The sequence below is a fragment of the Mobula hypostoma genome, chromosome 9 (genome assembly GCF_963921235.1).
Source record: "Mobula hypostoma chromosome 9, sMobHyp1.1, whole genome shotgun sequence".
Taxonomy (NCBI): Eukaryota; Metazoa; Chordata; class Chondrichthyes; order Myliobatiformes; family Myliobatidae; genus Mobula; species Mobula hypostoma.
Genome location: NC_086105.1, coordinates 129301660 through 129315410, shown reverse-complemented (window position 1 = coordinate 129315410; position 13751 = coordinate 129301660). Strand labels below are relative to the sequence as shown.

At 38.4% G+C, this 13751-nt stretch overlaps 1 protein-coding gene across 5 annotated transcripts in view; it reads right to left on the bottom strand.

Moving 5' to 3' along the window:
• brd8a (bromodomain containing 8a) overlaps positions 1 to 13751 on the bottom strand; it is a 57136-nt gene that overhangs the window by 37628 nt on the left and 5757 nt on the right. For all 5 annotated transcript variants that reach the window (XM_063059120.1, XM_063059119.1, XM_063059121.1 and 2 more), the window contains exons 3-8: positions 7843 to 7912; positions 6301 to 6350; positions 6081 to 6203; positions 2583 to 2663; positions 2359 to 2423; positions 1157 to 1290 (exon numbers count right to left, since the gene is read on the bottom strand). In XM_063059120.1, the coding sequence (XP_062915190.1) occupies positions 1157 to 1290; positions 2359 to 2423; positions 2583 to 2663; positions 6081 to 6203; positions 6301 to 6350; positions 7843 to 7912 (523 nt within the window). The remainder of the gene's footprint in view (positions 1 to 1156; positions 1291 to 2358; positions 2424 to 2582; positions 2664 to 6080; positions 6204 to 6300; positions 6351 to 7842; positions 7913 to 13751) is intronic.

Sequence of the window (13751 nt, the reverse complement as noted above, 5' to 3'; positions counted from 1 at the left end):
TTTTTTAATTGAATCAGGTCTTGCTGACCTAATCCTCCCTGTTTAGAAGAATGCATGTGTGCCACTGAATACCTGTACTTAACTGGCAAGAAGCAAACTGCCAATATCAGCCCTGTTCAGAGAGACCACCCAAAAGTAAACCTGGACAGCTTTGACAGTGGTGGGAAAACAGGCAGGGAGGGCAGCAAGTATCAATCTGGTCATGCTCCAGATCCGAAATGTGGAAGTAAGCAGTACAGCCAACTGAGAGATTCAGCACTCCACCAGATTTCCAGGCTTGATAATGCTAGCGCAGTATTCTGGGACTTACAGCCATCTTGGTGGCTAATCTAGGCAACAATCAGCAAGATCTAAGCCTTTATAATTATCTATACCTTTTATTTCCACTGATAATTCTAATGGTGGATCCATCATCTTATGTTTAGTTTTCAGTTACGTTAACTTTTTTCCAGAATTTATAATTGACTTTTCAGCTGTTATATTAAAACTGTAATGTCAGTCTGTTTACCTACCACTTTCAGCATTCTCCTGACCATTCTGCGACCATCCACCATAACAACTACTAACTTGACAGGTCCTTATTGTCAATGTCTTTCTTCTCTTAGATCCAGATGGTGTTTAAAACTGTCATTAATGTGTCCCTCACAATATCCACCTCCTCCTTAACCAGTCCCAATTCAATCCTTTTCTTAAGATCCTCAAAGATGTTACTGCTTGCATACTCCTCTTAGAATTTATTTAGTTTTTTTGTCAGAGCGTTATCCATAAACTTTGAGAATGATGAACATGGACAAAAAATGCAGCTAATAGGTATTTTCACAAACACAGAATAATAGAACATAGATAATGCATTTGACCCATCATGCCTGCTTCAATTCTTTGTCAGGGCTTACCGATTTACTCATAGTCCCTGTGCTTTTCACAAGTGCTACAATTCACGTATTAACTTAATAAATGTTTTTAACATGTAATTGCATGAATGACTGAATAACCAAATTGCCCTAATTTTAAAAAAATGTCTCCGTCAGGAAATAATAGGCTCTATACTTTATTATACAGCCCAAATTAATTTTCCTTAATTGATGACAAAATACATTTTGACATGTAGCAAACTGAAACAAAAAGCATCACGAAGGGAAGATGGCCTCATACATACACTAGTGTGGCTGTCCTCACTGGCCTGTTGTGTATCTGTCACAGAATAGTCTATTCCAGGAGAATTCGACTCCATTGGAGACCGGATAGGCAAATTAGTCAATCTCTTGGGGGCATTTTTTGCTGCTTGACGGGCTACAACACAAAATAAATTGCATTGATTTTTGACAAATAAGTATATTCACCAGAAAACAATTGTTAAAGAAAATAAATTTATAGCTATGTTATCATTTGTCTACTTTTCAGTTGTCTTTACACTTTTACATCAACCTTCGTTAAACTGTAAATATAGTTTATCCACATAATGTACCCCATCTTAACACTGATGTTCTCAGTCCCAGAATGATAATAGACATGAATGACATTATTACCAAAATCTCCTCACATTTTAAGTATCAATGCAAACAGGGCGTCTAATGATTACTGAGCCTCAAAAGCATTTATAACCAACTGTAATCAACTGTAACCAACTGCATTTATAATCAGCTGTTAATTGCACCAAATACTGAGCTGTGGAACAAGGAGATCTAAGGTTTTATCCCTTACTCTAAATCTAGTTACTTTAGGTTTGTATACCTTTGCTGCAGGGAATCCCCTCTGTACACTTTCTAGTGCTCCCTTAGTGTGGTAACCAGAACTGGACATGATATTCCAGTTGTGAGCGAACTAATGTTTTTATGCAGTTTGGCATAACATTCTTTATTCTATGCTATGGCCAATGAAGGCAAGTACCCTTATGCTTTCACAATTACCTGTGTACTCATGAGCTCAAAATGCACAGAAGTTTGAACTCTCCTCTTAACCTCTTTCATTCTAACAAAAATTTAAACCTCTCTATACTTACATAATTATCTAAAGGTTTGCATGGCTTGTATTAACTTAGTAAGCATTACATAAAAACATAAAGAAAGGCAATGGAAGAAATTTCACTAAAATTTAGATGTGCTTTTGCAAAATATAAATTCTTACACCTTTTGTTATTTTCTTTACACAAATACTTTGGAAATAAGGAAAAGAAAATCAGGGTCATAAAAAATGTAGTTTAAAATCTTCTGCTACTAGATTGTAGAAATTAATGAGGTTACTACTGTGACAATAGGATCTTATGATGGAAAAAGGCTGTATAAAAGGCATGACAAAACCATGACATTAATTTACATTTGTGCAATAAATATAGTAACAGAATTAATGAATGACTCATACCCTGATAAGCACTTTCTGTTGCACGCCTTTTCATTTCAGCCTCCTCCTCTTCAAGTTTCTTCTTCCTAATAAGAACATAAAAAAAGATTAAAATTTAAGTTTTATCTAATTACTATAATTCATATGGGGGAACTTTAATCCAAGTAACGTAAAAGGTCTGACAAGCATTACTGCTAAATCATAAAACTAATAACTTTTGATTGATTCGTATTTTTCATACTTACGCAGCAATTTCATTCCATGTTTCCTGAAGCTTGCTATCCACATGGCCAGCCTGGATCAGCTCTGCTTCTCTCTTCACCTTTCTATGGAGTCCAAATTGTAACATGAATTAACTTTCTGTTGCAGGTTCAAACATATTCTGTCACAACGTTTCAACGTTTTTGTCTATTAACTCTCATAAATTTTAGAAATGTTCAGCTTTATGCTGGGCCCCAAACAACCAAATCAAAACCTAAGCCTTGCCACAAGTTTCATCTCCTAAGTTACAGAGAAAGGTTGAACAAGTTGGGTCTTTATTCTTTGCAGTGTAGAAGGTTGAGGGGGAACTTGATAGAGGTATTTAAAATCATGAGGGAGATAGATCGAGTTGACGTGGATAGGCTTTTTCCATTGGGAGTGGGGAAGATTCAAACGAGGACATGAGTTGAGAATTAAAGGGCAAAAGTTTAGGGGTAACATGAGGGGGAACTTCTTTACTCAGAGAGTGGCAGCTGTGTGGAACGAGCTTCCAGCAGAAGTGGTTGAGGCAGGTTCGATGCTGTTGTTTAAAGTTAAATTGGATAGCTATATGGACAGGAAAGGAATGGAGAGTTATGGGCTGAGTGCAGGTTGGTGGGACTAGGTGAGAGTAAGAGTTCGGCACGGACCAGAAGGACCGAGATTGCCTGTTTCCGTGCTGTAATTGTTATATGGTTATAATGTTACATGGTTACCTACTTACATCAGACCAGAGGTACCAAATGTATCAGGCACTCTTTATACATTAAGAGTACACTGTTATGCCATTCAAATTAAAAAATCACCAATCAATCTACCTACTCAATTAGCACCTCAGAATCAGGTTTATTATGAAATTTGTTAACTTAGCAACAGCAGTTCAATGCATAATATAGAAGAAAATAATAACAATAAATAAGTAAATCAATTACAGTATACGTATATTGAATAGATTAAAAAAATGCAAAAAGCAGAAATAATATATATTTAAAAAGTGAGTTCAATGTCCATTCAGGAATCGAATGGCAGAAGGGAAGAAGGTGTTCCTGAATCACTGAGTGTGTGCCTTCAGACTTCTGTACCTCCCACCTAATGGTAACAGTGAGAAAAGGGCATGCTTTGGATGCTGGAAGTCCTTCATAATGGACGCTGCCTTTCTGAGGCACTGCTCCTTGAAGATGTCCTGGGTACTTTGTAGGCTAGTACCCAAGATGGAGCCAACTAAATTTACAACCCTCTGCAGCTTTTCTCAGTCCTGTGCTGTCGTAACCCCCCCCCCACCGCCCCAATCCCAGACAGTGATGCAGCCCGTCAGAATGCTCTCTACAGTACATCTATAGAAGTTTTTGAGTGTATTTGTTGATATACCAAATCTCTTCAAACTCCTAATGAAGTACAGATGCCGTCTTGCCTCCTTTATAGCTTCATCGATATGTTTGGACCAGGTTAGGTCCTCAGAGATGCAGGAACTTGAAACTGCTCACTCTCCCCACTTCTGATCCCTCTATGAGGATTGGTAAGTGTTCCTTTGTCTTACCCTTCCTGGAGTCCACAATCAGCTTTTTGGTCTTACTGATGTTGAGTGTAAGGTTGTTGCTGCGACACCACTCCACTAGTTGGTATATCTCACTCCCGTACATGCTCGTCTCCATCTGAGATTCTACCAACAATGGTTGTATCATCGGCAAATTTATAGACGGTATTTGAGCTATGCCTAGCCACACAGTCACGGGTACAGAGAGAGTAGAGCAGTAGGCTAGGCACACAACCTTGAGGTGTACCAGTGTTGATCATCAGCGAGGTGGAGATATTATCACCAATCCACACAGATTATGGTCTTCTGCTTAGGAAGTCAAGGATCCAATTGTAGAGGGAGGTACAGAGGCCCAGGTTCTGTAACTTCTCAATCAGGATTGTGGGAATGATGGTGTTAAATGCTGAACTATAGTCAATGAACAGCACCCTGATGTAGATGTTCGTGTTGTCCAGGTGGTCTAAGGCTGTGTGAAGCACCATTGAGATTGCGTCTGCCGTTGACCTATTATGGCGATAGGCAAATTGCAATGGGTCCAGGTTCTTGCTGAGGCAGGAGTTCAGTCCAGTCATGACCAACCTCTCAAAGCATTTCATCCCTGTAGATGTGAGTGCTACCAGGTGATAGTCATTAAGGCAGCTCACATTATTCCTCTTAGGCACTGGTATAATTGTTGCCTTTTTGAAGCAAGTGAGAACTTCCACCTGTAGCAGTGAGAGGTTGAAAATGTCCTTGAATATTTCTGCCAGTTGGTTGGCTCAGGTTTTCAGATCCTTTACCAGGTACTCCATCGGGACCTTCTGCCTTGCAAGGGTTCACCCTCCTTAAAGAAAGCCTAATGTCGGACTCTGAGACAGAGATCATAGGTCACCGGGTGCTGCAGGGATCCTCACAGCTGTAGTTGTGTTCTCCCTTTCAAAGGGGGCCTAGAAGGCATTGAGTTCATCTGGTAGTGAAGCATTGCTGCCATTCATGCTATTGGGTTTCGCTTTGTAGGAAGTAATGTCTTGTAAACCCTGCCAGAGTTGTTATACATCCAATTTGTCACCAACCTTGCTCAAAATTGTCTCTTTGCCCTTGAAATAGCCCTCCGCAAATCATACCTGGTTTTCCGGTACAGGACTGGGTCGCCAGACTTGAATGCCACAGATCTAGCCTGCAGCAGCCGATGTACCTCCTGGTTCATCCACGGCTTTTGGTTTGGGAATGTACAGCAAGTCATTGTAGGCACACATCTCAAGATAGTTAAGTATCAATAGAACATTTCTATACATACAATTATTTGCTGAAATTGAGAGTAGTAGTTCAGGATCTCAAATTTGAGTAATTATAAATAAAATGTATTAAAGAAAATTAATTTTCTTCCACCTTCTTAATCCTTTCTTTATAATGCAGTGCTCTGCTGCGCAGAAAACTGGCTAAAATTTTTTCTCCATGGATAACAATCAGCTGATTGAGAAATATTCTTCGATTTAAATAGCCAAATAAATTTGAGTAGTCATATTTTGAAGATTTAATAATGCAGTTTCTTTTGACCACTTTAAGATGTGTTTCTTGTTTTTATTTACTCCAGGTAAGTAACTTTCTATTAAACTTATCATAATTGATCAGAAATACATGCAATAAATATAATATAAACTCAATGAATATCAGTTGTAAGTGGAGGAGTCAAAAACATTTGAGCAACAATAAAAGTATTAAACAAAAATCCAAGAACAGGAAAAGATCTTTAAAAATTGTAAATAGAAGGAAAATGTATTTAAAAGGAAAAAAAAGGTATCCTATTTTACAGGGAAGTTAATATATTGTTAAAGGATAAACTTCTGAAAGTGAAAAATAAGAATGCTTGACTAAATTAAGGCTATTTTTCCTCTTTCCTCAAAACAAACCCACATTATATTCTTTTATGTATTCATCATTTATGTATATTAACCAAAATAATGAATTAATTAATGAGTGAAGCCCTGACCTGTATTTCTCTTGAGTCTCTTTAATAAGTTTCTTTAGTTCATCAATTCGCTCAGCGGTGAGCTTGCGAACAATTACATCTTCCACAGTTTCCACAACTTCTCCCTTCTCACCACGCTTCCGTCTGTGAAGAAGTTATTTAGTTTTTGTAATTACAAACCATTCCCTTACTTCAAAATTATGTTTACAGACACAGACACATATCTGGGTTGCAGACTTACTTGGGTGTTTCTGTTGTTTCCAACAATTCAGAGTACTGCGATGCACAATGCTAAAATAAAGAGAAAAATTATGAACACACAATCAAGCACAAGGTCAGAAATAGGCAGACAAAGCAATGTAGACAGGGAAAGTAAGAATTAAGGAAGATTAGATAAAATCAAGACACTGTACAGAATCTGTGAATAAACAGGGGAAAACATTTACATGAGTGCTCTTTTTGCATGAAAAAATAGTTGCTGTCAAAGAATAAAGATTTGAAAGGGAAAAAATAAATAGTGGCAAAGTCAATATTAGCATCAATAAAGTGAATATTAGCAGTCCTGATGAAGGATCTCGGACCAAAACCTCGACTGTTTTTTTCCATAAATGCTGCCTGGCCTGCTGAGTTCCTCCAGCATTTTGCGTGTATTACTTCGATTTCCAGCATCTGCAGATTTTTTCTTGTTTGTGATTGGCATTAATAATATTGAGTAAAACTACTTTCAAATCAAATTGCCATTGATAGGTGCTTCAATGTCAAAGACTGAAATAGTGCAAAGCAGCTGCTGTTATGGAAGTAGTCTTTGGGTGTGATAAAAACTTCGGGATCAAATTCTTCTTGGAAACAGAACTGGAGTTGGAGAAGTTATTTAATAAACTGAAACAATTTGTTATTTCATCCAGTCAGTCTGATAGAAAAATCATTATCAAGTAGAAAAGTGCATATTAATCAAAAGGCAGGAGATAATATAGCTGAAGTTTAACCTAGCATAGCAATCATAGTCATAACAAAGGCTACATTTCCACACCAGACCGGATAATTTTGAAAACGCCGGTTTCACGTAAAAACGATAGGCGTCCACACCAGGCGTTTTTGAAAATACCTCCATCCACATTAAAACGGGTATTTGGGCAAATCACCTCCTATTGGGCATGCGCAGGACACATCTACAGAAAACAAGTGAAGAGGAAACGGTATACTATTTCCGTGGCGGCGTTGTGCTATTTCCATTGGTCAAAAACTACAACAACAGCTAAAGTTTTCAATAATGTCTTCGAGGAATATAAAGAAAACCTCCGCTGGAAAAAGCAGACCAGACTTCTTCGTTTGGACAGACAATGAAGTCGAGCTGCTTCTGCGAATTACAAACAACTACAAAGTCAGCAAAGCAGTGGAGAACGTGGGCCAAACCAAATACGACGACATCCTCAACTGCTATAAAGAACGCTATATGCGTTCAAGAAAACAATGAAAGGCCGTGCTGCCACCACCATCTGTTCCAGCACAACATGACAGCGTGTTTAAAAAGCTCCAGTTACCCTGTACATATATCACCACCCAACCGGCGTTTTCAGATTTACACACTCTGGACAGCCTTTTAGAAAAGCTGTTTTCGGGGGAGGAAAACGCCGCTTCAGTGTGGATGGAGGGTCAAAACGAAGAGAAAAAGCTTCGGTTACAGATTTATCCGGTCCAGTGTGGATATAGCCAGAGAACGATATAAGAATATTTTTTTAAATGTTAAGATTATTAAGGAATTTGTCTGTTCTTTAATCATTACCTTTTGTGAAAACCAATCCGGCGGCCGTCCAGGTTCTGCAAAAGGTTTAATTGCTCTGCTAACTGATACCCTGAAAAAGCAAATTGACAAATTGTTGTAAAATTTGCATCATAACCTGCGCACCTCATAAAAATCAGAACAAGGGAAGTCAAAGACAGCATAAAAGCAAAGGAGAGGGCCAGAATTAGTGGGAAGTTGGAGGATTGGGAAGCTTTTAAAAAACAAATAGAAGCAACTAAAAAAGTTGTAAGGAGAGAAAAGATGAAACTTAGAAAACCTACAGAACAATACAGGCCCCTTGGCCCACAAAGTTGTGCTGAACATGTTCCTACCTTAGAAATTACTAGGGTTACCCAGAGCCCTCTATTTTTCTAAGCTCCATGTACCTATCCAAAAGTCTCTTAAAAGACCCTATCGTATCTGCCTCCACCACCGTTGCCGGCAGCCCATTCCACGCACTCACCACTCTCTGTGTAAAAAACTTACTCCTGACATCTCCTCTGTACCTACTCCCAAGCACCTTAAACCTGTGCCTTCTTGTGGCAGCCATTTCAGCCCTGGGAAAAAGCCTCTGACTATCCACACAATCAATGCCTCTGAAATACGAAGCTTAACAATAATATTAAAAGGACATCAAAAGTTTTTTCAGGTATATACAATGGTGAAAAAAGTTTTGAACCCTTTAATTTTTTTTTTCTATTTCTGCATAAAGATGTCCTAAAACATGATCAGATCTTCACACAAGTCCTAAAACTGAAAAAAACACAAACATTATACTTAACCATATAACAATTACAGCACGGAAACAGGCCATCTCGGCCCTTCTAGTCCGTGCTGAACTCTTACTCTCACCTAGTCCCACTGACCTCAGCCCATAACCCTCCATTCCTTTCCTGTCCATATAGCTGTCCAATTTAACTTTAAACGGCAACATCGAACCTGCCTCAATCATTTCTGCTGGAAGCTCGTACACAGCTACCACTCTCTGAGTAAAGAAGTTCCCCCTCATGTTACCCCTAAACTTTTGCCCTTTAACTCTCAACTCACGTCCTCTTTTGAATCTCCCCCACTCTCAATGGAAAAAGCCTATCCATGTCAACTCTATCAATCCCTCTCATAATTTTAAATACCTCTATTAAGTCCCCCCTCAATCTTCTACGTTCCAAAGATCATTTATTTATAGTAAGTTTGTGAACCCTTTAATTTTTTTTTCTATTTCTGCATAAAAATGTCCAAAAATATGATCAGATCACACAAGTCCTAAAACTAGATAAAGAGGACTCAACTGAAAAAATAACACAAAAACATTATACTTGTTCATTTATTTATTGAGAAAAATGTATACGTGGATGTTCCGAAGGCCTTTGACTAAAGTACTGCTTAATAAGGTAAGAGCCAATGGTATTACAGGAAAGGTATCACCATGGATAGAAGATGGACTGCCAGTGACTATTAGGGTCGGCACTGGGATTGCTTCTTTTCACGTTATATGTCAATGATTTGGATAATAGAATCTATGGCTTTAAGCCAAGTTTGTAGTTGATACAAAGGCAAGTGGAGGAGTCGGCAGTGTTGAGAAAGGAGTGAATCTGCAGAAGGACTTAGACAAATTAGGAGAATGGTCAAAGGAGTGGCAGATGGAATACAGTGTCATAGACTATTTTCTAAACAGGGAGAAAATTCAAAAATCAGATGTACAAAATGACTTGCAAGTCCCCATGCAGAATTCCCTAAAGATGAACTTGCACGTCGAGTTGGTTGGTAGTAAGGAAGGCAATTCAGTGTTAACATTCGTTTCAAGAGGACGAGAATATAAAAGCAAGGATATAATACTAAAGATTTATAAGGCTGTGGGCAGACTGCAATTGCGAGTACTATGAGCTGTTTTGGGCCACTTATCTCAAGAAAAGAGGTGCTAGCATTGGAGAGAGTCCAATGATTTCGGGAATAAAAGACTTAATGTATGTGGAGCATTTGATGGCTCTGGGCCTGCACTTGCTAGAGTTTAGAAGAATGAGGGTGGACCTCATTGAAACCTATTAAATACTGAAAGGTCTGGACAGAGAGGATGTGGGGAATCTAGGACTAGAGGGCACAACCTCAGAATAGAGGGACATCTATTTAGATCAGAGATGAGGAGGAATTTCTTTTGCCAGAGGGTAGAGAATCAGTGGAATTCATTGCCACAGACAGCTGTGGAAGCCAAATCATTAAGTATATTTAAAGTAGAGGTTAATAGGTTCTTGATTAGTCAAGGTATCAAAAATACAGGAAGACAGAAGAAAGGGGTTCAGAGAGATAATAAATCAGCCATGATGGAATGGTGGAGCAGATGGACTGAATGATCTAATTCTGCACCTATGTCTTATGGTCTTATTGTTATTTTCAATTACTAACCATGTTTAACTATTACTTTTCAAAGCAGAAATGCCAAATTCAATCAGACAACAACAGGATCCTGCTATTCTTGATTATGGTACAGATTAAACAAAGGGTGCACAACTCAGTAGCACATTTCCTATCACTTCTCTGTTAAGTATATTATTAGCTATTACCAAGTTAATAGCACTCTCATCTTTATTTAATACTGTTGTCATAAGTTATACAGTCCACAAACAGGTCCTTCAACTCAACTTGTCCAAGCTGACTAATGCACAATCAAAACTAGACCTGTTTGCTGATGCTTGCCCCCTACAAACCTTCCTATCCATATAGCTGTCCAAATATCTTTTAAAACTTGTACTTCTCCTGCCTCTTCTGCTTCTTCTGACAGCCATATGCTCAGCACTCTTCGTGTGAGAAACAAGCCATTTGGGGCACCATTTAATCTTTCCCTTCTCACCTTAAACTTCTGCCCTCTAGTTTTAACTCCCCTAAACTGGGAAAAATCACCTTCATGATTTTATAAATCTCTATAATACTGGCATGTAACAAGGAATTGAAAATGAAATAGTATACTCCAGGATTGCTATGTACTTCAGTGCATTGAAATTGTTTAAGAAATTAAATTATGGCACTGTCTATTCTTAATTTGAAGTAAAAATATCATGACTCTATAAAGATTAAGAGTAGGGGAGTTATCAATTCCACTAAGTACTTATCTCTCAAAAACTAAATTTATCTATTCATTACAAATTAGCTGCAAAGTTTCCTACAGTAAAACGATGATTATACTTCAAACAGTAATTACCTGGAAATGTCCTAGGACATACGGAGTTTGTCACAAATGCAACTGAAACACTGTTTTTTCTTACTCAAACTGAATTTACCAATTTAGTTGATAGTTCCCAACTGAAGCTGCTCAGAGTTGCATGACCATCTTCCATGTAAGAACCTTACAAATGGCAGACAAAAGCAATTTTTCACTTCATCAGTCTCAGACAGATTATTAGCACCATAAGACTTAGGAGTAGAATTAGGCCATTCAGCCCATCAAGTCTGCTCTGACATTTGATCATGGCTGATTCAAAATTGGGTAATCAACAGAAAATGAAGTATGTTAATTTCCTAGTTAATTCCTGATGTTTACAGTTTACAGATCCTGTTTACAGTTACTGTTCTATAGACTTACTAAATATTCCCACAGGAAAAAGGATCGCAGGGTTGTATGTGGTGATATGTATGTACTCTGATAATAAATTTTACTTTGAACTTTGATCCTCTGAACTATTTACTGAGAAGGTGTACAGCAGCCTCTATTTAAGCTTTTATGTTTTGTATACAAATCTACTTCTTAGCAAAGGATAACTTGGCTCTACACCATTTCCCAGATAAATTATGAGTCAAATGCAGGGTTAATAGACTTTGCCACAGTTAGACCAAGAGCTATTTGATGCCGCAAGAGGAAGGATAGTTTGTAATAGGTTTTGTCTGCTTTTGTCATTTACACCACATTTCTGCCTGTTTCTCACAAAAGGACTCAAAGCTCTTGGGAGTCATTCCAAATGAGCCTTCCCTGATTTGAGCAGCAATGGGCCAGGAAGCTGGTGGAGATACTGTATTTTACCTAAGATGATTTTGAGAATGTCCTTGAATCAGTTCCTCTATCTACCTTGTAATCTATTACTATCATAAATTTGAAGTAGAGATCTATTTTAGAAATTTAATTTTGAGGATGAGGATATGCCCCATTTATTGGCTTTAATTACAAAAGGTAATTAAAGCCTCATTGCAGGGAAAGTAGGCCTGAAAACAGACTTCAATATTAATTCCTATTGTTTGTTAACCATATTTTAGAAGCATACAGGAATAAGCAGGAATTGCAGGGGCCCCAACGGATCATGAGCTTTTTCAGGGTATGAGGTGCTGATCTACAGGTAATCTTTTCCTGAGTCAACCAAAAGTGATGCCAGCTCACTCAAAGCTATGGTCGATTTCATCATGGATGTCGGCCTTGACAGGAAGGTGGTCCAAGTTGCTAGGATTTTGTAACTGCACTTTCCTTCAGCTGATGCAGGTTTAACAGATGGCATAAGGTTTATTTTCTCATATGCCTCAGCAATAACCTGCAGCTCAGCCTCCCAATATATTCATATGCGACATTGCCTGCGTACTGCACCTTGATGACTGTTTTAAGTGGCGTTACTTCTGGAAAACAAGTGACAAAGGCTAAATAGCGTCCTATCTGTACTGTAAATTAGCTCCACCACAGCAGGAAGCTTGTTAGAGGTGAGGTACGACAGTGTACTGTGACAAGAGTGCTAAAAGCATTTTCTCCTCCCTGATGTGGGAGATGAAGCTGACAATTGGTGTCTTAAGTTCTTCCCTGACAAACTTTAAAAGATCAGCATGGACACATTCTACAACAGTGGCTTTGTTGTTTTTCAGTTGGCTTAAGGCCTTTTCAAATATTTATCAATCCATCCTTACACTGAGAGGTTAAACATATCAGGAATATGTGCAGTAAATAGACAGGAATGAAGGGGTTTAGAGGGATATGGGCCAAAAGCAGGCCGATTGGACTAGCGTGGGGAGTTGGCTTGGGTGGGTTGAGCCAAAGGGCCTGTTTCTATGCTGTATTACTCTAAATGGCACGGCCTCTTAAGGTGCATTAATGTACAAAGGGATTTTGGGGTACAAGTTCATAGCAGCTTGAAAAGTAGATAGGCTGGTTAAAAAATGGTGTTCATCAGTTGGAATATTGAATATAAAAGTCACGTTGCAGCTGTGTAAAACTTTGGTTGGGTCATATTTGGAGCATTGAATGCAATTCTAGTTGCTCCATTACAGGAAGGTTGTGAAGACTTTGGAGAGGGTGCAGAAGCTCTTCACTGTAGTATTGCTTGGATTAGATAGGATAGTATTTTATGTAAGCAGAGACTGGACAAAATTGGGTTGTTTTCCCTGAAGCACTGAAGCTGAGGGACAATGATAGAAATATATAAAATTATAAGAGGCATTCACAGGACAGACAGTCTGAGCATTTTTTCCCTCAGGGTGGAAATGTCAAATACTAGATGGCTTAGGTCTAAGTGAGAGGGCCAAAGTTTAAAGATCTACAATTTAAAAAAAATATACAGGGAGTAGTAGGTCCCTTGACCAAATGGTCAAGGGCGGTGGTTGAAGTAGATACAACAGCAACACTTAAGAAGCAATTAGATAGGCACATGATCAGATGGGAAATGAAGGGATATAGAAAATGTGCAGATCAGTGAGGTTAATTTAAAATGACATCACAAGTCAACACCAACATCATAGGCTAAAATGCCCATTCCTATGCCGTACCTCGATGGTCTCAATATCTACATACATGATGGCAAGTTGCTGGTCTTCCTTCCACCACTATCCATTCTTAGTCATTTTTTTTTGTAACTTGGACATGGAGTTATTTCTTTTCCTTTGAAGCTTCTGATTCAAGAACTCCTGTGTACTACTAATTAATTCTTTAGTCTCCTTGTCATTCTCATTAA